We start from the raw sequence: 22,107 nt of genomic DNA, 5'->3' as shown, positions 1-22,107 counted from the left end.
GTATGAATAAACTAGTTGATCTGCTTCTATTCAACTTGAGTATTTAAAGCCTGTTCAGAAATAATTTCAAGCATACAGAACAGCGGCAAGTGATATAAATGCCAGCACATGGGACAGGCAGGCCAAGTTTATTTATTTTGTATTTTAGGGAAGTGTCTACAGGGTGTTCAGGGTCTCACTAAGAGATCGGACTCATAGTGATCTGCCTGTTTACAGCCTCCCAAGAGCTGGGATTACAGGCGTGTGCCACCTTCACTAGTTTCTATCGCTATCTCAGCATGCCCCGGGGGTAGGGCCAGCACAGCAGGCCCAGGGATCAAATCCCCAGCCCCTGAACCTGCTTGCAGGCGCTTTAATCTGCTGAGCTCTTTGGCCAGCCCTCCAAGTTTATATTTGTAATCCCATGGAAAACATATCGGAATCCTAGTGAGTTGATTTCAGCCTACCACTTCCAGTGCAACCCATGCCGAGAATGAAAACACTATGGCATATCTGTAGCTGTGGGGAGCCGAGGGGTCCTAAGTGCAGCTACAATGATGGCTATTTGCAACAAAGGCCTCAACCCAGGGTTGAACCTGGGTTTTATGAATCTGTGAAGAAGGGAGTAGCTTAAGAAGGAGTGACTGTGACAGTGGCAGGGAGTCAGTGAGTGCTATGAGCTGGGCCAGGTAGGAGGCCTGAAATCGCCTCTGCGATATGCAAACAGAAGGATCTGCAGCCACATAACACAGCTGAGATAGTGTCTAATGTTTTGGGGCTGTGCTTCAGCTCTGGTGTGTCATCTTTCAGGCCCCACAATCCCAGCTGACAGCATGGGGCATTAGTTCTTCATCCTGACCTCCAGGCTCACACCAGGGAACAGTAGGTCTCTGGGGGAGGCACATCTGCCATCTTCAAGGACTACCTTAACAGCTCAGCTGGACCAGTATGTATTGCTTAAAGCCAACTGAGAGGAAAAGGAAAGTCCTAGCCAGCTCCACACACACCAATACATGGAAATAGGGCCAGGCTCAGCCACAATGGAGACAATGGTCCTCCTTCAAGGAGAGCCAGCCGCCCAGGGGGTCCTCCACAACATCCAGACCAGGTATCCAATTATGAGGGAAGCTGGGGATCCAAAACACAATCTCAAATCCTTTAAGAGAAAGTTCCCTACTTCTTCTTTTGTGAATGGGAAACTATGGCATGGCAGTGGGCCAGGGAGCACGGGGTCACCCCAGAGTCAATACCTGACCTGAATGTTGAGCGCGTCCATGTCAAAGCAGGTCTTCTCCTTGTCTCTCTTCAAAGCCTCAATTTCCAGCCTGTTGAAGAAGCACAATGAACAGTGTCACTGGGGAACGCTCAGCGACTTTTTTCCTGGCTGTCACCTGTCGGGTGACAGCGGCTTGGATCTGCAGCCACAGACACACAGGACTCTGCCTGCCTGGGTGCTGTGTCACTGTCACTGCTCACATGAGAAGCGGGACATCTGACAAGTGTACTGGCTGAAAAGGAAAGCCAAATTTTAAAATAATAAAAACCTGAATGAGAATGACACATCCTAGTGTGGGTCCCCATTATTATTTGGGAAGCCAGTCCAACCCCAAATCAAGGGGGTGTCAGCCTGTGAAACTGATTTGCAGAGAAGTTCGATGTTGGCAGCACTGTGAAGACAGATGCCCTTGTGGTGCTCCTCAGTCACGCAGTTCAACAGGCTTTTTTTCTTCTTGACAAAGTGAGTTCAAAGCTAGCCTGACCTACATAGCAAGAGCCTGCCTCGAAAACAAACAAATAAACAAGTCCCGGCAATGTTCCCAGCAGCAGCATGAAGAACAGGCAGCCTTGCACCTGCTGAGGCTGCTGCTCGAAATGCCCAGTGCTCAGGGGAAGAGGATTTCTGCTGGATCATGAGACTGCTGACCTGTGCTAGCAACCATGCTGACCGGACACCACTGCCATCCTAACCCATCGGAGCCACATCCGCAGCATGTCAGAGGTGAGCTCATCTTGAAACGGTTCAAACAAACACAAACCGTCCCTGTAGGTGGCTGCAGCGTTAAGAGCAGAAAGCCACCCCCAGCCACTCCCCTTCCAAGGTGCAGGTCCCCACCTGCTCAACCTCACTGTGGCCCGGCCCCTCTGCCCAGGCCCTGCCTCCGCTCTGTCTTGCTGACACATCTACCTGGCAGTGACCCCAGGGAACGGCACCACTGGAATATTATCAGGAAGTAAAGAAGCAGACTATGCTAAGGGGCCCTAGCAGCAGCCCGGCCCCTACAAGACATCGCCCACCCCAAGGTGCAGCCAGGGCCCTCCATAGGGCTGGGTCTGGAGCCACCCGGGCTACGCCTGCCTGCGGCCCTGTGCATGGGCTCTGCCTCCTCCTCCAAGACCACGGGAGGAGGCCAGGCTGTGCCTGTTGGTCTACTCAGATATCCACAGGCCTCTGGACTGAGGGCGGATCTGCCACACCCTGCACATCTTGGCCCCGCAGGTCCAGGTGGCCCTAGGAGATGTGCCCTACCTCTGCTCGTCATTCATGTGCTCCGTGGCTCCAAGTTCCTGCTGAATCCTCTCCAGATCAGTTTTCAACAAAGTGTTTTCTTCAGACAGTCTCTGGAGCTCCACCCTACAAGATTGTGAAAAGCCGGTCTACTCCTCAGAGGAGGCGGGCCCTGCCTTCCCCTCCAGTGAGGTCACACTGTACTCTGACTCTGCCACAGGAAGCATGGCTTTCGCAGCCTCTGAACTGCATGAGGTGGTGGCTCTAGCACCTGGGCTTCATCACTCTGCGCAGGGCCAGCGGTAAAGTATCATAACGTCTGAGATGATACCAAATGACTCAGGACAAAGAAAAGTGTGGAGGAGACAGCAATGTCGAGCTGGACTCGGGCTGCTCTCTTCAGTGGCACCACCTTCTCTGGGCTTGGCTTTGATAGCTGGGGCTGCGGCTGACATCTGAAGCAACATCTGCACCTGCTCGGGTACTCAGTGTCTCATGCTCCGGGTCAGCCCAGGACATGACACCTGGGTGCCCTTTCCAAGCACAACTCCGTGCCGCCCTCTGCCAGCCTACGAGCTGCCAGGCCCTGTGTCTTCACAGCAGGCACATAGATCAGGCCACTGCCCCACACCCCCCTCACAGGTTCAGCAAGAAGAGGGCTACAGCCAGCCCAGGCCCACCATGGGACCCCCATACCATCCCTGTCCTTACCAGACCAGAGGTGAGGACAGACAGGTGCACTGGGCTCGTGGAGCCTGCAGTGAGGTCTGTAGCCAGCACAGCAGCATAAGACCTGCGTTTGAGAGTGGGAGACCAAGCCTGGCCTGCTGGCACACACCTATAAGCCTGGGAGGCTGAGATAGGAGGGTTGCAAGTTCGAACTCAAATCTGGTAACTTAAGTGACTTAGCAAGACCCTGTCTCAAAACTTAATTTTAAAAGGGCCTGGAATACGCTCAATATGAAGCCCATAGTACTTGAAGAAGGAAAAAAAAGTATGAAGCGCATACCTGTCATTCTCTCTCAAATCTGTCTCTCTCTCGAGAGCCCGGACGACATCTTCCAGCTGCAGAAGTTTGGTTTTCATGTCATTCTCTCTCTCTGCCATTTCTGCCTCAGTTTCCCCTCCTGGGTTTGGTAGCTCAGGGTAGGGCAGCAGGGGCTCTGGCTGGTGCTGAAGTGAGGTCGGCAGGGTGCTGTCTCCCTCTGCACCCCACAAGGGCAGCTCCTGGCTATCAGGCTGCCTTGGGCTGACCGTGGCCCTGGCAGAAGGTGCTGGCTCCTCGGGGTTGGCCCCTTTGCTCTGCCCAGGAGGCCGTACGTGTGACCCCTCCTCGCAGGGAACAGAAGTTGCCTCCTTTGCATCCAGCAGGACCCAGCAGCTCTGTCCAGGATCCGGGCTCTCTGGGGGCCCTCTGGACACAGTATCCACACAGCAGGGCTGGCCAGGCTGCTCTCCCACCGGCTCCCCTGTTTCTCTGTGGGTGCCTGGGCTCAAGGACAAGGGGCTGGGTGCCCCGTTCTGCTCCCTGCCCACAATCACTGTGGCTCCGCCTTGCAGCAGGGCCCGCAGGGCCTCTGCCTCCCGGACCAGGTCCCCCACCTGCTCACGGTGGGCACGCGCCAGTCTCTTCCTCTCCAGGGCAAAGGACCTGCACATCTGGGCCTGTTCCTCGCCCAGGGCTGCCTGCAGCCTCTGCTGCTGCTCCTGGCAGCGTGTGAATACCTCCTCCTCCCACCGCAGGTGCGCTTGGCGCAGCCAGTCCTTCTCACGCTGGTGCCGCAGTGCCAGGCTCTTGCAGTGTATGTCGTGCTGGGCTTCCAGCTGGGACAGCATCCGGCTCAGCTCCTCCGCAGCCTCCCACCTGGGGAGAAAACGTGGGTCCCACACCTCACACTCCCTGCTGTCTGCCTTTCGTTCTTCTGCTCATGATTGTCTCACAGCTGCCTGGCTGCATCTCACTTTGTGTCCCTCAGCCCAACAAGGCCTCTGTCCACACTGGGATCCTCCTCTGAGTCCCACAGGATCTGACCCTGGGGTTGGGTTCTCTATGATGCAGCTCGGAAGCCACATGCCACAGTGATGGCTTAAATGTATGGGGATCACAGTGTCACTGAATTAAAGTTTTGGCCCTCAGTCCAGAACCGGGTCTGCCTTGCCCTCCAGGTCTGTCCCTTGACTACTGCAGGGGCTGGTAAGGTAGAGACTTAGTTCCTTCAATCTCTCCTTTTCACTCTGGGTTTAAGTGCAGAGATCAAGACAAGCACAGGACAAAAAGAAAATGACATCTCTAGGTCCAGGAGGCTGATGCTCAGTCCCATAGCCTCCAAGGACTGTGTCCTTCACATAAGAACACAGGAACTAGGTGTAGTGGTGCACACCTGTAACTGCAGCACCTGGGAGGCTCAGCCAGGTGCACTGCCCTAAGTTCAAGGCCAACCTGAACTGCATAGCAAGACGCTGTCTCAAAAAATTAAACAAAGCAACAAAATGAATGGTCTAGTTTTCCAAACAGTCCTTTTCTGTGCTTAGTACAAATGTTCAAGGCTGTTCAGGAACCTCACTGACCCATTCTGCCCTGTTCTTGTCTCCCCACCTGCACCCACCACATCCAGGAAACTGAATGCAGTAAATGAAGGTGGCTGGGCCCCTCCTCTGGCCTGGCGAGGCTGAGATCAAATGCATCACAGCAGGCTGCTGCTGCCTGCGCTGTTCCACGCATGTTTCTGACTCAGTGCCACAATTCTAGGCAGCAGCTGGTCCTTTACCCACATCCCAGCCCAGCACCAGGTGCCACTGTGGATTCCCAGCAGGAAGCCCCAGACCACCCCAGCCAGTGCAGACCTGATGTGCCGCAGCTCGCCCTGGTGCTGCCACTGTGTGTGCTGGTCCAGCCACCGGGCCAGGTCGCAGAGTGCCTGTGCGCAGCAGGAGGTCAGCTGGGCCCTGGAGGGCTCAGGGCGGCCTGCTGCATCCCATAGCTGCTCCCGCAGGCCCAAGATAACTTCCTGCGACTTGGCACACAGCGCCTCCAGGTCTGCTCTCTGGGCCTCCAGCACTGCGACCTCCCGCTGCCGTGCCTGCTCCAGGTCCATCCTCTCCTTCTCGAAATTGTTCTTCATGGCCTCAATTTCCCCCTCATAGGAATTTACCTAAAAAGAAATAAGAGCAGAGCTAACCTGGAGGGACAATGCAGACATTGTCTAGCCTGGCAAGACAACGCAGAAACAAGCAGTGTCCATAGGATGGCCAACCCCAGTGTCTGCAGTCCAGGCAGTCACACGACTGACAGCAAAGCTCTGGGGGTCCAATGTGACTTCATGATAACCTCTTGATAGGGCTGGAAGGCCAGGTGGCAAGAGGAGGGCAGAGCAGGTGACAGCTGTGAGGCTCAGAGCCTTTGCTGGTCCAGCAGGCCAATGTGGGTGGGGCAGGGGTGAGGGATTGGAGCAAGGGACCCAGGCACAGGCAGGCAAGGCTGGGGGGCTCCTGTCAGCCAATACGCAAGACAGGCAGCATGGCAAGTTTGCTGAGGAGGTGGACAGGCAGCAAGCCATGGGTGGTCACCTCTTGGCCCCTCAGAAGCCCAACAGCTGACAGGAGACACACTGGTCTAGGAGGCCCTGGCCACAAAGCTGAGGTCCTTGCCACGGCACTTGGGCTCCAACAAAGTGGACATCATGCCTCCCTATAGCACACGAGCAGGGTGGAGCTCCAGCTCAGGCTGCCCTGGGCTCAACCCACGTTGTCCCCCCAACCGTCACTTCTTTCCTCTTTCCCAAGCGAGAAGCCTAGTGCACAGCCACTGGTAGTGGGCCCTGACCTTGGCCTCCAGCTGGGTCCTGAGCTCCTGGCAGTGCTGCCGCAGCCGCTCCACCATGATCTCCATTTCTAGACTCACTGGACTGGAGTCCTCTGAGAACCTGCCTGCAAACAAGAGGCCACTCTGCTTCCATCACACTGAGGACACCAGGACCCCACCAGGCCCTGCAGTCAGTGTCCTCGTTGCCTATGATGAGGCACCAGTCTGTATGCAGCATCTGGAAAGCTGTGCTCCCAACGGTGCAGAGGAAGCGGGTTGACAGGAAAGTGGCTGTGCTCAGTGGCCCACGGGTGCGCTCCACACACGCCTGCAGAACCCCGCTGTTGAGTCTATTTTCTGAGCATCCTGCGTTATTTTCCTCTCCTCTCACCAACTCAAACCCCTGGGGCATCCTGCATTATTTTAATATCACATGATGACTTGATTTCCATGGGTGAAGCTACCACTCTGGCCCTGGTGGGGAAACTGGCAGGCCAGAACTTGACTGGCAGAGCTAGGGGATGTCTCTGCACCCAACCCTGGGCTCCTGAGCAGGCCAGTAGGATGAGGCAGCCACTGCCACCCGCTCATGGCCAGGCTGTGCTAATGGCTGCAGGTCACACGTACCAGCACTGTCCTCCCTGGGCAGCAACAGGACATCCCTACTTCTTCCTGAGCTCCCTAGGGAGTTGGTCTTCTGGGCACAATTTCTTTTCATTTGATTAAGCAAGTGGCTTTAGAACAACACGGCAACCCCAACGGCTCTTAGTCACTGGTAGAGCACTGGGATCTCAGAGTCAGGATGGCACGATTGGTAGTAGAGGAGAGTGGTCCAGGCCTGGATCCCCGTAGGGACCACCCTGCACTGTCTACAGGAAGACCAGGGTAGCCAGGCCACCTGTCCTGCAAGGGGACCATGGAAAACCCCAGGTCTCCAGGGCAGCCAAGGACACTGCATCACAGCCCTCAGCACTGTCCTGATCCCTCAGCTGAGAGGAGACTGAGGTGTGGACTCTGCACACAGGCAGGGGACTCCTTGGGGAATGCAGGACAGTTCCCACTCTCACAGCTGCCTCCCTAGGTGACCACCTTCATGTCCTTGGTGGGCACTGGCTTGCCCTGGAGACTGCTGCAGGCAGATGCATCCCTTAATGTCACCATGACCTGATCCTATAAAACATCTCGTCTACCATCCTGGTCCCCCACTGTGTGAATGCCCAGCCCTGGGCCAGCCTGTGAGCCCATCTTCACCTCACCTTGTGGGCTCCTACTTGCTGGGCGGCTTTCAGCTTCCCCGGCAGGGCGCTGCCAACTCCGGCTCCCAGGTGCCCGCAGGCTCTCCAGCTTGGCCTGCAGCTCATCATTCTGGTCCTGCAAACCCTGAGAGCAGAGGAGACACTTCCTCCAGTGCTACAGCCACTAGCTGGCTTGGTACAGCTCTGTCCCCAGGCAGCATCCATCGTGGGATGAGCCAGGATGAGTGGACTCCCAGGCCACAGCTGTGTCACAGCTAAGCAGCACGATCACTGTTGACTTTTTTGTGCCCTGTGTCATGTGAATGAAGAAATGGACAGAGGGAGACGTGCAGAAAGCCCACACCTGAACTACAGGCACTTTGCTGAGCATCAAGTGATCTTGGAAGGTTGGTGACATATAGGAAAGACACAGGGTGACCACTTCGGAACCTGCAGGCTGCACAGGGTGACTGAAGCAGAAGCAGTGAAGCCCAGTCAAGCCCCTGCGCTTGGTCTCTGAGATGCTTCTCTGTGGAAGGAACCAGGCTCACTGGGGAAACTGGATTCCAGATGAGTGCAGGACCCGCCTGGGCACCCAGTGACAGGAGGGCCAGCACCATCTGCTCAGAGAGAGCAGCAAGTGACAAGAGTGTCCCAGGATGCAGCAGGCAGCCGGGACACGCTCACTGCCAAATCCCACACAATCTGGGCCCGGATCACTAAATATACAAATAAACTTTAAACCATTTTGGAGAAAAGGGGAATTCAAGGCTCCAGGCCAGTGACAGACAGAACTTCTGCAATGACAGCTGAAGGACAACAGCATGACAGATGGGGCACCAGCTATTGGAAAAACACAGCATTTTTCCAATCACCATAGTAAAGACCGAAAGAATTGCCAATGATGCTAAGATTTTGTGGATGGGCAGGAAGGTTACCTGGCCCAACAGGGTCCCCTGCTGACTGCTCAGCAGTGCAAGGAGAAAGACACGGCCGTCAGTCATACACTTCGGGAAGCAGTGACGCCTCAACCAGGTAGTCAGCACCACCGATGAGGCTGCTGGACACAGCCTGCCCTCCCAGCAGCCGGCAGAAGAGGCCCAGCCTCTGCTGAATGAAAGCAATCGCCAGCAACCACTGTGCTCAGCACTTCCCCGTAGTTATCAGGAAATAACCAGAGAGAGGACAGAGAAGCGCTAAGTGTTTGAGGGAGCATGCGCGCTGCTTGCCCTGAGTTGATCTTCCCGTACTGCAAGCACGGGCTGAATTCTCATATTGTGCCCGTCAGGCTGTTCAAGGATGGGTCAGTTAACACAATTTTAAAGGTGGGTGTGGTAGCACAGGCCTGCGATCCCAGCACTGGAAACCTGAAGGCAGGAGAACCTCAAGTCTGTGCTCAGCATGGGCAATTTAGCAAGACCCTGTCTCGTAAGGAAGGAAGGAAATAAATAAATAAATAGCTGGCGCTGGAGGTTATAGCTCAGTTTGAAAGCCCTAGATTCAAATGCCAGCTGGAAAAATAAATAGGAAAATGTAAACAAATAAACCCCCTGCAAAATAGTTTCATAGTTCTATGAAACAGCAGGAGGTGGAGGAGGGTCTGCGGTCTTCAAAATAAACAATGTCCTAAGAGACAGAGGCAGGCTGTGGGAATGTTCCAGAGGGACCGGATAGCTGACGGCGACCAGGTTCTGGGCTCCTCCTGTCAGACAGAGTAGATGCCCCAGGAGGGCTAACAGGTCCGGGGGCTCCCTCCTTGAGTTTAGCAGGGTGCTGGGGGCTCCTGTCCAGGAAACACTGCCCCACTTTGTAGCTTGTGCAAATTTCTATGGTGTGAACCAATTTTTTTTTTTTTTTTTTTTTTTTTTTTTTTTTTTTCTTGGTACCATTCCTGAACATTTAGCAATCTGCGTGCTTGTGCAGGACCTCTCTCCCCACAGCACTGCAGGGGGACAGGAGCCTCCTTCAGGGAGCATACGCACTGCGGCTGAAGGCAGAAACGACCACACATGCACACACACCTTGCCCAAGTGTGCAAGAATGTGGGCGTGGGGAGCCTGAGCATAAGGGATGCAGGTGCTCACTGCACTGTTTTTGGTGTTTGTAGGGTTAAATTTGAAATCTTTTTTTTTTTTTTTGGCGGAACCAGAGATTGAACTCAGGCCCTTTCTACTGAGCCACCTCCCTGGCCCCACTGAAATCATTAAATTTTTTTTTTTTTTTTTTTTTTTTTGGTCTTTTTGAGACATGGTCTTACTATGAAGCTCAGGCTAAATTCACTTTGTAGCCCAGGCTGGCCTTGAATTTGCTGCAAGCCTCCTGCCTCAGCCTCCTGTGTGCTGGGACTACCGGTATGGACCACCATACCCAGCCTGAAATTACTTTCTTTTTTTGTATTTAGGCCAGGGTGTACAGGGTCTCACTATGCAGATTGGACTTGTAGTGATCCACCTGTTTACAGCCTCCCGAGAGCTGGGATGACCAGCACGCACCACCACGCCCAGTCTCACTTGCTGTCTCAGCGCACCCCGGCGATGGGTCTGGCAGGCAGGCCTGCGGATTAAACTCCTGATCCCTGGGTTTGCCTAAGCAGGTTCTTTAATCCTGTGTGCTATCTGGTCAGCCCTCTGAAATTACTTTCAAGCAAAAGGTTTTATTTTATTTTAGTGTGTCTTTGTAAGATAGGGTTTCGCGGTGCAGTTCAAAATGGCCTTGAACTCACCTTGTAGCTCAGACTGGTCTCAAATTCACAGAGATTCTCCTGCCTCAGCCTCCTGAGTGCTGGGGTTATAGGTGTGTGCCACCAGACCCAGCACCAAAGGATTTTTAAGTAGCCTAAATGTTGGAATATTCTTCAAATACAGAAAGGGAAAGTTTCTAAAATAGATTTCCATAAAAATGTAAGATATCTCCGTTGATGTCTAAAAATTAAAATCGTGAGGCAAAGGTGAAAGAGTAGCAGGGTCAGGTTGAGGGGTTGACATGTGAGAAATCCACACAGAGCTAGCGTCTGAGTCCTCCTGGCAAGCTCAAGAGAAGGAGACACCAACCTGTGACCAGACCCCCGTGCCACCCTGGGCCCAATTGGCCCCCAACACACCAGCCGCACCCACAGGGAGGGTAACCCGCAGGTCACCTGGGATGGCAGAAGGCAGAAGCAGTGCAGAGGGAGGGGATGCAACACCCAGGGACAGGCTTGCAGCTGCAGGCTCGGTGAGCACCCCCCCCCCCGCATCCCGCACTCTGCCGCGGCAAGCGCAGCAGGCACAGAAGCGGGTGGGCGGGCGGGCGACCGCTAAGGAGTCACCTGCGCCCCGCCGCAGGCCACCCTACGGAAGGATGACCAGCTTCGAGGTCAGAAGGTGTCCCCAATATCTACTCAATTTTCAGATGGCAGGAAATTAGTTCTAGCTAGTAGTTGTGCCCTTAGCAGCAACCATAATAGGTTCTCAAAAATAAGGGGATTTTCAGCATGAGGTGACGTGGGGTGAAATCTGGTGGCCCACTCTACACTAAAGGCCGGGAGCACTCGTTGCACTACACCAGCTGTCCATTCCACCTCCACACTGACACCGACCACCACAGCCCCCCAACCGTGCCTCAGACAGGGATAGACGGGTGCTTGGCTTGGGAACGTCACTCATAGTTATCACTACAGCAGATCTGCAGGAAAGTGAGTGAACAGCAATCTCTAGTCACCTTAGATTTTTCTTATTTTTCTCTATGGGTTTTTTTATTTTATTTTATTTTTATGTTATTTTATTATTATTTTTTTTTTTTATATTTTTAGAGAAGGGTCTACAGGGTGTTCAGGGTCTCACTACTAGATGGGACTTGCAGTGATTCTCCTGTTTACAGCCTTCCAAGAGCTGGGATTACAGGTGTGTGCCACCATGCCCAGTCTCAATTGCCTTCTCAGCATGCCCCGGGGGCAGGGTCGGCAAGGCAGGCCTGGGATTGAACCCCTGCCGCTGCACCTGCTTACAGGTGCTTTAATCCACTGAGCTATTTGGCTGGCCCTCTGTAGGGTTTCTCGTAAGAAATATTTTTTTTTTTTTGCTTTTATCTTGTTTACGGTGCCTGAGTTTGAACCGAGGGCACACATATTAAAGTATGGGCTCTCCGCTGAGTTACACCTCCAGACCTTATCTGGGATTTTATTTATTTAGTTATTTTTGGTACTGCAGATCAAACTCAGGACCTTGTACTTGCCAGGCAGGCACTTGTGCTGCTGAGCTATCGCCCTCTCTGGGGTTTTAAATGGCTGTGGTCTGAGGCTATGTATGACTTCTCCTTGGTCACTTGGCAATGTGGCCTGTGGAAGACTTCATGTGTACAAAGGTCCCCCGTTTCTACCAAGGCAATGCAGGATTCTACTAAGTCACTAGCCGGACAGCCTTTGCCGGTCCCTGATGTTGGGCTTGTGTTCTCCCCAGGTTCTACCATTCGAGCTTCTGTGGACACAGCCTTCTTAATGCCAAGGATATCAGAGGGGCGGATGGGCCAAGATGGGGCCCATCTCTTATTTTCTGAGATGGAGTCTCACTCTGCTGCCCAGGTTGGCCTCCAAATCCTTGGCTCATGGGATGGTCCTACCTCAGTTTCCTGTGCAGCTAGGACTACAGGTGCCCACCACCATGCCCAGCTTCAAGGGCGAAGTTTTTTGATGGTGCTTGTCTTTAATCACACATACATGCTTTGCAAAATGTTTTCTTATGAGTTTTACATAAATTACCTTTTGGTAAATTAAATTCTAACCAGGTGTGTTTAATAAGGACTATGTGATAAATTACTTTATCAATTGAAGAATCGTTCTGTATTATTAATCAGCCCAACTCAACTGTTCTGCCTGCTCCACCTTCCTCCTGTTCTGAAATGTCTTTTTTTTTTTCCCCTGCATTTTAGGGTGTTCAGGGTCTCACTACTAGATCAGACTCAGCTACTGATTCTACTTACAGCCTCCCCATTGCTGGGATTACAGGTGTGCGACACCATGACCAGTCTCAATTGCCTTCTCAGCATGCCCCGGGGACAGGGCCAGCAAGGCAGGCCTGGGATTGAACCCCTGCCGCTGCACCTGCTTGCAGGTGCTTTAATCTGCCGAGCTATTTAGCTGGTCCTGAAATGTCTTTATGAGGACTGAACCTGCATGTAGAACTGGAAACCCTGACACCGCTCGACTCAGCAGTCCCCCCCCCCCCCCCCGACGGGTTACAGCCTCGAGCAGCAGCTCTGGCTGGAACAAATCCTCCTGCAGCCCTCGCAGGACTACCCTGCAGAAACACAGAGTCTGCCTACATAGGAGAGCGAAGGACAAGGCCTGCCATGCCACAGCAGTGTGAACCAGGACTGTCCTTGGGGTGGGCTGGGGTCCCAAGGCCATTTGGGCTACCTACCCGGCACTTGAGCTCGTATTCCTTCAAGATAGCTGTGAACCGCTCCTCCTGTGCCCTGAGCTCCAAGCCCTGTGGCTCCAACTGGAAGTCAAAAGATGGACACAGTAGCATGCAGAGGTGTTGGCTCTGCTGAACCCCACAGCACACAGGAGGGAGGCCAGGCTGTGGTGGGGAAGGCAGGCACAGCAGCTTCCCCAGCTCTGGCTGAGGATATGGCTTCCTCCCAGCAGCAGGCAGCGGCAGGCACAGCCTCCAGTGTTCTCCCCTAGCCTCCAGGTGTCCCCTTGCTTGCAGGACAGGCACAGGATGGGGGCTTCCCCACTGTCACCCTGGGAAGGGTCTCGGGCCCAGCAGACACACTGGCCAGAGCCTTTGTGGGGTAGTTAGCAGAAGGTAGCCATAGTTACAGACCATGACACAGAAGCAAGGTCACCTTGCTGATTTTCTCTCCAGCCCAAGGACCTCTCAAAGACAAACCCTCAATTCAGTCACCCATGCACCTTTCTTCATGCCTGACACCTCCCACAACCTAGGGCTCCCCGGAGGGCCTTGCCTTCTCCCTCATCACGAACTCCAAGTCGCCCTGCAGTTTCATGACCAGCTTCTCTGAATCCGAGAGCTTTCCCACCACCTCCAGGATCTCCTGCTGCAGCCGGCTGTTTTCCTACAAGACAGACGGTGTTGGCGATGCTCAGGATGGCACGAGGGGGTGGGCATGACTTGGCTGTGTGGGAGGCAGGTGCCTGACTGCCAAGCCTCTGCCCTGGAAGGCAAGTGGGCAGGTGGCCCCCAGCCTCCTGGGGACAGTCCTGGGTCCCTCCCAACCTCATCATCTCACTGCACTGCCTCTCCTCGTCCCACGAGAGGACCTCTGAAAGGTCACGAGTGAAAATGCAAGAAAGGGCTGCTGATGCAGCATTTCTGAGATGTACTCAAAAGCTAGTTTGAAATTGTAGCAGTAAGCAGAAGGCTGGCATCTTCAGCCACTGGAGATGGATCTGAGAAGACACAATCCTTGGTGATGCAGCCTGTAATCCCAGCGCTCTAGGAAGTGCAGGCAGGAGGATTATAAATTTTAGCTTCGCCTCGGCAACTTTTTAAGACCCTGTCTTAAAAATTAAAAAAAAAAAAAAAGTTTTTTGTTTGTTTGTTTATTTAGTGAGACAGGCTCTCACTACATAGTTCAGGCTGACCTCCAATTTACAGCAATCCTCCTGCCTCAGCCTGTGGAATTCAGGGATTACAGGAATGCATCACCACACCCAGCTCAAAGTCAAGAATTTAAAAAGGCTGGAGATGTAGCTCTGTGTAAAGAGATCCTGAATTCTATCCCCAGTACCACAAAACAAAATAAAAAACCAAAACTACCACCCCCCCAAAAAAAAAACCCCAAAACAAAAAATGAATGTCCCCATGGAGAGCCAGGTTGGTAGCTGTGTTCATGTCCTACAGGTGCTGATGTCAGGTGTGAAGTCGCCTTAGGAGGAGGGTGAGAGGAGCAGGAGCCAGGCACCGGTCCCTCTGCCTCTGGCCTTGGCTGTTCTTGCAGCTCTGGGCAGGTGTATCTGGCACAGGACACACCCAGCCTGGGCCACTGGTCAGAGTGAGAGGGAGAAGGAAGGGCGCTGCCTTTCTGCTGCCCACGTGCCACCCACCTTTGTGGCCAGCCCCAGCCTGTGGCGCAGGCTGGCCTCCTCGGCCCGCAGGTGGCCCAGGTCTGTCTCCAGCACGGCACTCCGCCTGCAGGACTGCTCCCAGATCTGCTCCCGCTCCGCCTCCGCCTCTGCCCGCAGGAGACTCAGCCTTCCTCGGTAGTCCTGCTCCAGGCGCCTGCAAGGCAGTGTGGCTCGCTGGGCTCTGGGTGCTGCCCACTCCAGCACCTCCCACCGCCACTGTGCTGCCCATAGTCTTGTTTTTATCCAGGTCAGGAACCCACCCACCACCCCCAGAGTGGGGTGACCTGGGGCAAAGGGCGTCCTGTGTCACAGGGCTAAAGCAGCAGCTGCCCTCCACCCAAAGGTGAGGAAGCGGGCAGAGTAGCATGGGAGGAGCCCACTGATGCTCTCTGCCTGGGTCCACCTCCAGGGCCGACTGCTGGTGCCCAGCACTCGACCTCAGTTGTAGCACTGCAGACCCTGGGTGGGTGAGGACAGGTGGGTTTTGTTTTGCTTTTTTTTTCTGAGGTGACACAGCTGCCACCAGGCCACTCAGCCAAGCCAAGAAGAGCAAGATGCTGCTTGCTGATGCCCAGCTGTGATCTGGCCAGTCCTGCCTGCTCCTGGCCATGGAGCTTCCCTGGCTGCCTGTCTGGACCGGGAGCAGGGCCACCATGCTGAGGGGCCCTTGCATGGGCCAGAACCCACTCGATCCTCCGCTCTGTGAGCTGCTCCAGCGCTGTGTGGCTGTCATCCATCTCCTTCGCGAGCTCCAGGCTCCTCCTCTCAGCCTGCTCCAGGTCCTGCCTGGCCTTGTCTCGCTCCTGCACCAGTTGCTCTGCCTGCTCCCTGCAGGGCAAGGATACAGGTCACATGGAGACCCCATCAGCCTCTCTGAACCTCATATCCATGACTGAACTAACAGGTGTTGTGAACCTGTTCCACAGCTTCTGCTCAGTTATGCCCACCTTATAGGTGGGAAGACTGAGGCAGGGGCCAACGAGGTATCTGAAAGGACCTCAGTCCCTGTGAGCCTGGATCCACATCTGCAGAGAGCTTGGGACATATGGGCACCATCTGCAGCCCCTCCTGTCTCAGCTGGAACAAGAACTCTTGGACATCTACAACTAAACCAGTCATAGGCACAGGCAGGACAAAGCTGGTCTTCCTGTTGTGGGCACAGTCCTACACCCAGCACCTGCACAGGTGAGTCCCTGGAGCAAAGGGCGACTGACGTGTGACCCTGCCTCTGGCTGCCCAGCCACCAGGCACCCACCCTGCCCAGGGAGGAGACCCCGCTTCCCTCTGCCCCTCTCTGAGTGTTTGCAGGGCTGCCCGAGGTTGGATGCCTTCTGCCAGGCCCTGCCCCAGCACTGTCTTCCAGCTCAGTTGTGGTCTCTGCCATCTTTTCTGCAGCCGTAGAACATCCGCAGGACATCCTGATCATGCTCAGGATAGAGACCTGCCGGTCATCCATGCAGAGGCCCAGTGCCCCTGAAGACAGTCTCCGCTTTTTTTTTGGTGTATTTTAGTACAAGGTCTACAGGGTCTCTCTGTGTAGATAGGACTCATAGTGATCCTCCTGTTTACAGCCTCCCAAGTACTGGGATTACAGGCGCGCGCCACCACGCCCAGTCTAGTCTCTATATTCTTGGCAAGATGTCCTTCTTCATTTACTGGCCTGACCCGCAAGCCTGAATCTGCTTATGGAAGCAGCTATGTTCCTGGCCACCTGGCAGGTCACTGCCTCTCTGCTACAAGCTGCATTAATGAATGCTACTAGGCAGGTCCTTGTTCTTCTTCTTTTTTTTTTTTTTAAATTATTTATTTATGTGTGTGTGGGGGGGGCAGCTCAGTCCACCAGGGGGTGGGGCGGGCTGGCATGTGGTGCTGGGGGATTGAACCGTGGTCCCTGTGCTTTGCTAAGCTTGTTCTAAGTAGGTGCTTTAGACCACTGAGCCATCTCACCAGCCCCCCTGTTCTTCTTAAGCCTCACCAGATGGTCATAGAGAGCTTCCCACCAGCGGACAAGGGGCCAGCAGCCCTTCAGTTCTGTGCCCTCAGAGACTGTCCTTGGATCCATGGGCCCCCAGCCCTGTGGGCAACCTCCTCTGTTCCACACTGCCCTTTCTCAACCCAGGAGCGGGGAACAGGGCACTCGTTCCAGGACCTAGCCACTGGGGGAGGAGTGGGAGCCAATACTGCCTGTCCTGGGCTTCCTGGACTGGACCTTGGCCTGGCTGGGCCTTGGCGGCTCTTACTGGTGGTAGCTCAGCTCCTGGCGGTAGCAGGCCAAGGCCGCCTGCTGGATGATGCTGTCAACTGTCAGGAGCTCATTGTCTAGGGCCCAGGTTAGCTCCAGGAGGTCAACCTTCTCATCCAGGCTGAAGTCCAGGCTCTAGAAACAACAAAGCACAAGGGTGAGGATGCCTTGGCCATGTTCTTGTCCCCTGGGGCACAAGGGCAAGGCCTCTGTGGCTGTCACAACCAGCACCTGGTCTGTGAGTCTCTGCCTTGGGAGGTAGCTCCAATGTCGCAGTCCTGCTCCTGTCACGATGTGACCCCTCTTATTCCTCTAGGAATGTGTTCTCTTGTCCCTTTGGTGATAGATAGCTCCTACCCCTGCTATGATGTGGCCTTATGTCCCTACCTCAGCGGTGGGAGAGACGGAGACTGGACAGAGTTCCCTCCCTGGACAAAGGCAGGGAGGCCTCCCAACCAAACACCTCACACCCTGTCTCCCCGCTGCCCACTCAGGCCCTGACACTGCCCTCCGCTTAAGCCTCTGGCTTTGCCTCACACTCAAGGGTGAGGGTCCTCTGAGAAGGAGCAGGTAGTGGTTTTGTTGATTGAAAGCAACCTGCCACAGGGGATCCCCGGCTAGCTTTACCCTAGAAAGAAGTACATCCCACCCAGTGGGGTTTTAAAAGATGAAGTTAAAAAAATGTATGACGTGGGTTGGTTTTTTGTTTGTTTGTTTTTGAGATACGGTCTCACTGTATAGTCCAGGCTGGGCTCCAACTCACTATGTAGCCCAGGCTGCATTTGAAATCCCACAATCCTGCCTCAGCCTCCCAGGTGCTGGGATTGTATGTGTGCACCCACTGTGCACCCTGGCCTGTCATGGGTATTTCAAAAAACAAACAAACAAACAAAGCTACAAACACCCCCACACCCTCCAGCTTCACACCCTCACAGTGATCTGTGACTGTCCAGGGCTGGGGTGCGTGGCTCTTGCTTCTCACATCAGCTCTGTATCCCCCCAGCCAGCTGTAGACTTGTCCCACTGCCTGCTTTGGGGCAGCCACTGCCTGGCCGGGAGAACATTTGTTCATGTGGGGGCTGCACGGAGGCCCAAGAGAAAACAAAGGCCATGGCCGCAGTAAGCGCCACCCTGGCCCCATGCGAGTTGTCCCCACATGCTCTGGTGCTGGCTGCTAGCTGCCTGCAGTGCCCTGTGGGACCCACCCGGCTGCCCTCAAATTCCTGGCCCAGCAAAGCTGTGGTCTAAGAATGGCAGCTGCTCTGCAGTGAGTGGCTGGGCGACCACACCCTGTGGGGCACAAACCTGACACCCTGTGGGAAGTGGCAGAGCCCCTGCAGAGCGGGAGGTTGGCAGACTCCTCAGGACTACAGCAAGGCCAGTCCAGCAGGCGCCTGGCCTTGGAGCTCTCCCTGTTAACTACAGTGCAGGTAGCTCTGGGGATGTTTTGCTTTCGGCGGTCACAGCAAGACACTGAGACCTTGCCCTCTGGACTCCATCGGCACACACTTCCACCTTTCTACTGTATATAAATAGATGCTGGCCGTGCTGGTTGTTGCTGCCTCCTGTCACAGAGGTCAGGTCCCGCCTGGTCCCAGCTTTCTTTTCAGTGTGTGTCCAGTTTTTTTCTTAACCTCTCATCACCCCTTTCAGTACCCTGCTGGCTGCACAGATCACAGCAACACCCTAACACCAAGCCCCAGTGGTGTGTGGGGACAACTACTGCATCTAGCAGGGCCCCTTAGGACTGTGACACTTTCTTCTGTGTTACGTGGCACCTCCCTCCTCCACGTAGCAATGGGGAGCACTGTGCAGAGCGCTGAAACCTTCCTTCAACTAGACTTTCTCAGGCTGTTGTTTTTGCTATACTTGGTTTACTATTTAAAAATTTCTGAATTTCCATAGCAAAATTTGAAGGAATAAGGTTTCCTAGTGGACTTTTCCTACATGAGGTTCTCTACACAGAGCCTGTGTCCTGCTGTGCCCTGGTCCGGGGTGCTCTGCCTACCCTCCTCAGCAAGCACACATCCCCCACCTCCCGTGAGGCCCCTGCTACCCGGGTGCCACCCAAACCTGCAGGATCTCCCGGCCACTGTGGATGCCCTCCTGAGCCCAGATGGCGATGACCTGCTCCGGAAGGGCGAAACCGCTGCCATCGTCGACACTGGAGAAGAGGCGCAGGCCGCAGCTCATGGATGCAAGGGAGGAGGTGGTGGTGGTGGCTGTGTGACAGCCGCTCTCCTCCGGAATCTGCCCCTGGGGAGGAGAGGACACCCTGAACACAGGCGTCCGAGACTCAGCAGCTGGCCTCAGTCCTCACCAGCACTGTCCACTCAGCACCTCACACACGAACAGCACACTGCCCCCTGGAGGACAGGAAAGAAGCTGGGCACCGTCAGGGCTCTGCCAGGGTCACATGGCATGGCAGGGGACACAGCTAGGTTGTCCCTGGTCCTGGCCCCTGCTCCTGTGCCATCCACGGAAGCCTCAGGCCTGTGTGCTTGCCCTCAGCTCAGGTCAGTGGTGTCACATGGTGAAGGACCATACGGGGTCTGGCGTTTCTGCCCCAAGCTGGTGAGCGCACGCTGGTCCTTCAGAGCCAGATTCGGAAGGTGCACAGAAAGCCAGGGAAGGCCAGGCCAAGGAGCCCAAGCAGAAGCTATTTCCAGGAGCCTGCTCACCAGGAGCTGTGTGCGTGACGCCTGAAGGCAAGCCCGACTCTCAGCTCCAGTCCTGTGACAGTGGCCTCCCACTGTGCTCTGCCCCCACCAGGCCCTGCCCAACAAACCTCTGCTGGCTGGGACCCCAGGGCTCAGAGTGACAGTGGGTCCACACCCCAGGTGCTTCTTCTCTCTCCCTGCAACCCTGCTCATGTGGGTCTGGCTCTGAGGTCACCTTGCTCTTCCCCCATTGCCTGACTGTCCCTCCTCTGTCTCTGCTCCACCCCATGAGCCCAGCAGGCAGCCATGTCCACCTGTTCTCTATACCCAGTCTCTGAGGCACCATGCCTGCCCAGGGGAAGGGCAGCTCCGTGTATCCTGCATGGCCTGCAGGTCCTGGGCACTCGGTACCCAGCTGCTGCCCAATGGAGGTGCTGTCCTTGGAGGCCGCAGCATCCACAGGGCAGGGCCTAGGTGTTCTGCAGACTCCAGCAGGCCCTGTTCCTCCCAGCCTGACTGTGTCACTACAGTGTGCACAAGAAGTCCAGGCACGAGCGAAGCAATGTGTTACACATGGGTTTGCAGACACATGCAGTGGGTGTGGACAGGGAGGAGTGTAACAGCAGGTGTACACGCAGTGTGTACACAATCAGTGCATGTGCATGGTGTATGTGTGCATGCGGTGTGTGCACGCATTTGTCATGTATGTGGGGGATACACACAGCCAACAGGTGGGAGTATCTCAGGGCTGTCCAGGCAGGTTAGCATGCATACAATAAAACATGTAAAGTAGACGTGTCTACACTTAAGTGTGGTGCAATGTATGTATACAGTTGGTACACAGGCATGGTGCATGTGTGTGCATGCAGAAATGTCCACATGCAGTGCCTGAGTATGGTGGGTATCTAGACAGTATATGTGGACAGGTGGTGTACACACATCATGGTGCATGTGTGTGTGCAGAGTGTGGGCTGAGTGACCGGGGCAATAGTGCCCAGGAGCTGCTATAGCTATCCTGAGCTGGGGGCTGCACTACCTGGCTCCAGCAGGTTGGGGGGTGCCAAACAGGAAAGCAGGCTCCTCACAGGCAAGCCAGGAGGGACAGACATGAAGGACCTCAGGCACAAAGAGAAGCGGTTGGCCTGCAGGTGACTGCTGGACACCTCCGCAGGGCTGTCCCCAGCATGGCCCCTGTGTCCTGGCACTGGTCACAGTAACCACTGGGCAGAATCCAACACTCAGTGACCCCTTCCCTCTCATGGCAGCGAGCCAATGAAAGAAACCAGGTCACAGGACCCAGTAAGGGATCGAGACCATCCTACCAGTCATCCTTGGGAAGGGGTTTCCCACTGAGATCCTTGGTAAATGTACCCAAAGATGACACGGAAGGGGCTGCTGTGATCCTCCACTATAGTGATCCCCTGAGGCCCCAGGTGGGTGCCTGGCCTGTCTCACTTCACAGAGGAGCCTGGGTCTCAGAGATGGCAAGGGACTCAGCCCACAACACACAGGTCAGCCCAGATCTGTGTCACCTCCCCCACAACACACACACACACACACATGCATGCTCAGCCAGTGTGGTGATGCTGTACTGTAGCCACAGGAGGGTTAGACTTAAGATGTCCCGTTTACCTGGCAGTGGGACCAGGGTCTGCTTGGCTTGCCCAAGCTAGATTCCAGAAGCAGCATGGGCTCATGATGGCACAGGCCGAGCTGAAACTCTGCAAGACTCACTCTGCCGTCCCCATCCTGGTCCAGTTTGTGGAACAGGTCTTTGAGTTCCTGGACCAAAGATGCTGCCCATCAGGCTCTGAGGGGTCTTGCCTGGGTCTAGGCAACCTGTGGGGCTGTCTCTGGTTCCTGCCCAGCTTGAACTGGCCTCAGGAAGGCCCCCACCTGGATTTCACTCCCATGAGTGGGCACCCCTGGACTTCCTGCATGCTGTTTGGTGGGGACTAGAATTCGCTGCACACTGAGAGATATGTGGCGGGCATGGCCCCGGCTCATGGTCCAGCAAAGGCGCTGGGCCCCTGGTCTCCATGGCCACCCAGGATCACACACAGGCCTAGAACCGCCTCTCTTGGGTAGAACAGAACTGGGCCATGCCCAGAAGACCAGGGCCACTCCAGGCAGAGGAAGGACCACGAGCGAGCAAAGGCATGACATCTGCCCAGCATGCTGGGGGAGGGGGTGCAGGGAGGGCAAGAAGCCTGCGAGACTGGGCCGCACTGTCACAGAGGGGCCTGGAGCTCAGCTCCAGAAGAACAGGAAGCCACCCAAGGTTTTGAAGCCATAGAGCAGCAGGACTGAATCTGTGCTGTAGTGTGCAGGACTTTTCCAGATGAGTAGAAGCCGTGCCCTCATGCATCACTGGGCCCGGGGCTCTTACCTCGTCCTTGAGGCCATGGAGCCCAATGCTCCGGCAGACCACAGCCAGCTCCTGCTCATCCAGGTGGCCACGGCAGCCAACTCCCAGCTGCTCCCAGATGCCCTGGACCTGGCTCTGCAGTGAGGCGGAGGACCTTTGGGCGCTCCCAAAGACCTCAGGGCCCCATGTTTGCGGCTTCCCTGGAGCAAGGGGGAGCCACAGTTAAATCCCACTGAATGTGCA

The 22,107-nt window shown here is 55.1% G+C and overlaps 1 protein-coding gene across 6 annotated transcripts in view; it reads right to left on the bottom strand.

Annotated features, from left to right (window-relative positions):
• The window catches only part of Ninl (ninein like), a 65,713-nt gene that overhangs the window by 6,439 nt on the left and 37,167 nt on the right, over positions 1 to 22,107 (bottom strand). For 5 of the 6 annotated variants that reach the window (XM_023720181.1, XM_023720183.1, XM_023720182.1 and 2 more), the window contains exons 6-19: positions 21,886 to 22,064; positions 21,129 to 21,278; positions 18,910 to 19,092; positions 16,835 to 16,971; positions 15,282 to 15,422; positions 14,574 to 14,748; positions 13,472 to 13,582; positions 12,919 to 12,999; positions 7,544 to 7,667; positions 6,309 to 6,412; positions 5,330 to 5,637; positions 3,495 to 4,349; positions 2,507 to 2,611; positions 1,235 to 1,304 (exon numbers count right to left, since the gene is read on the bottom strand). In XM_023720181.1, coding sequence (XP_023575949.1) covers positions 1,235 to 1,304; positions 2,507 to 2,611; positions 3,495 to 4,349; positions 5,330 to 5,637; positions 6,309 to 6,412; positions 7,544 to 7,667; positions 12,919 to 12,999; positions 13,472 to 13,582; positions 14,574 to 14,748; positions 15,282 to 15,422; positions 16,835 to 16,971; positions 18,910 to 19,092; positions 21,129 to 21,278; positions 21,886 to 22,064 — 2,723 coding nt within the window. The remainder of the gene's footprint in view (positions 1 to 1,234; positions 1,305 to 2,506; positions 2,612 to 3,494; positions 4,350 to 5,329; positions 5,638 to 6,308; positions 6,413 to 7,543; positions 7,668 to 12,918; positions 13,000 to 13,471; positions 13,583 to 14,573; positions 14,749 to 15,281; positions 15,423 to 16,834; positions 16,972 to 18,909; positions 19,093 to 21,128; positions 21,279 to 21,885; positions 22,065 to 22,107) is intronic. The other variant, XM_023720179.1, reaches the window with a different exon arrangement.

The sequence above is a fragment of the Octodon degus genome, unplaced genomic scaffold (assembly GCF_000260255.1).
Source record: "Octodon degus isolate 3935 unplaced genomic scaffold, OctDeg1.0 scaffold00073, whole genome shotgun sequence".
Classification (NCBI taxonomy): Eukaryota; Metazoa; Chordata; class Mammalia; order Rodentia; family Octodontidae; genus Octodon; species Octodon degus.
The sequence above is the reverse complement of the archived record's forward strand: the minus strand, read 5'-3'. Positions and strand labels throughout refer to the sequence as shown.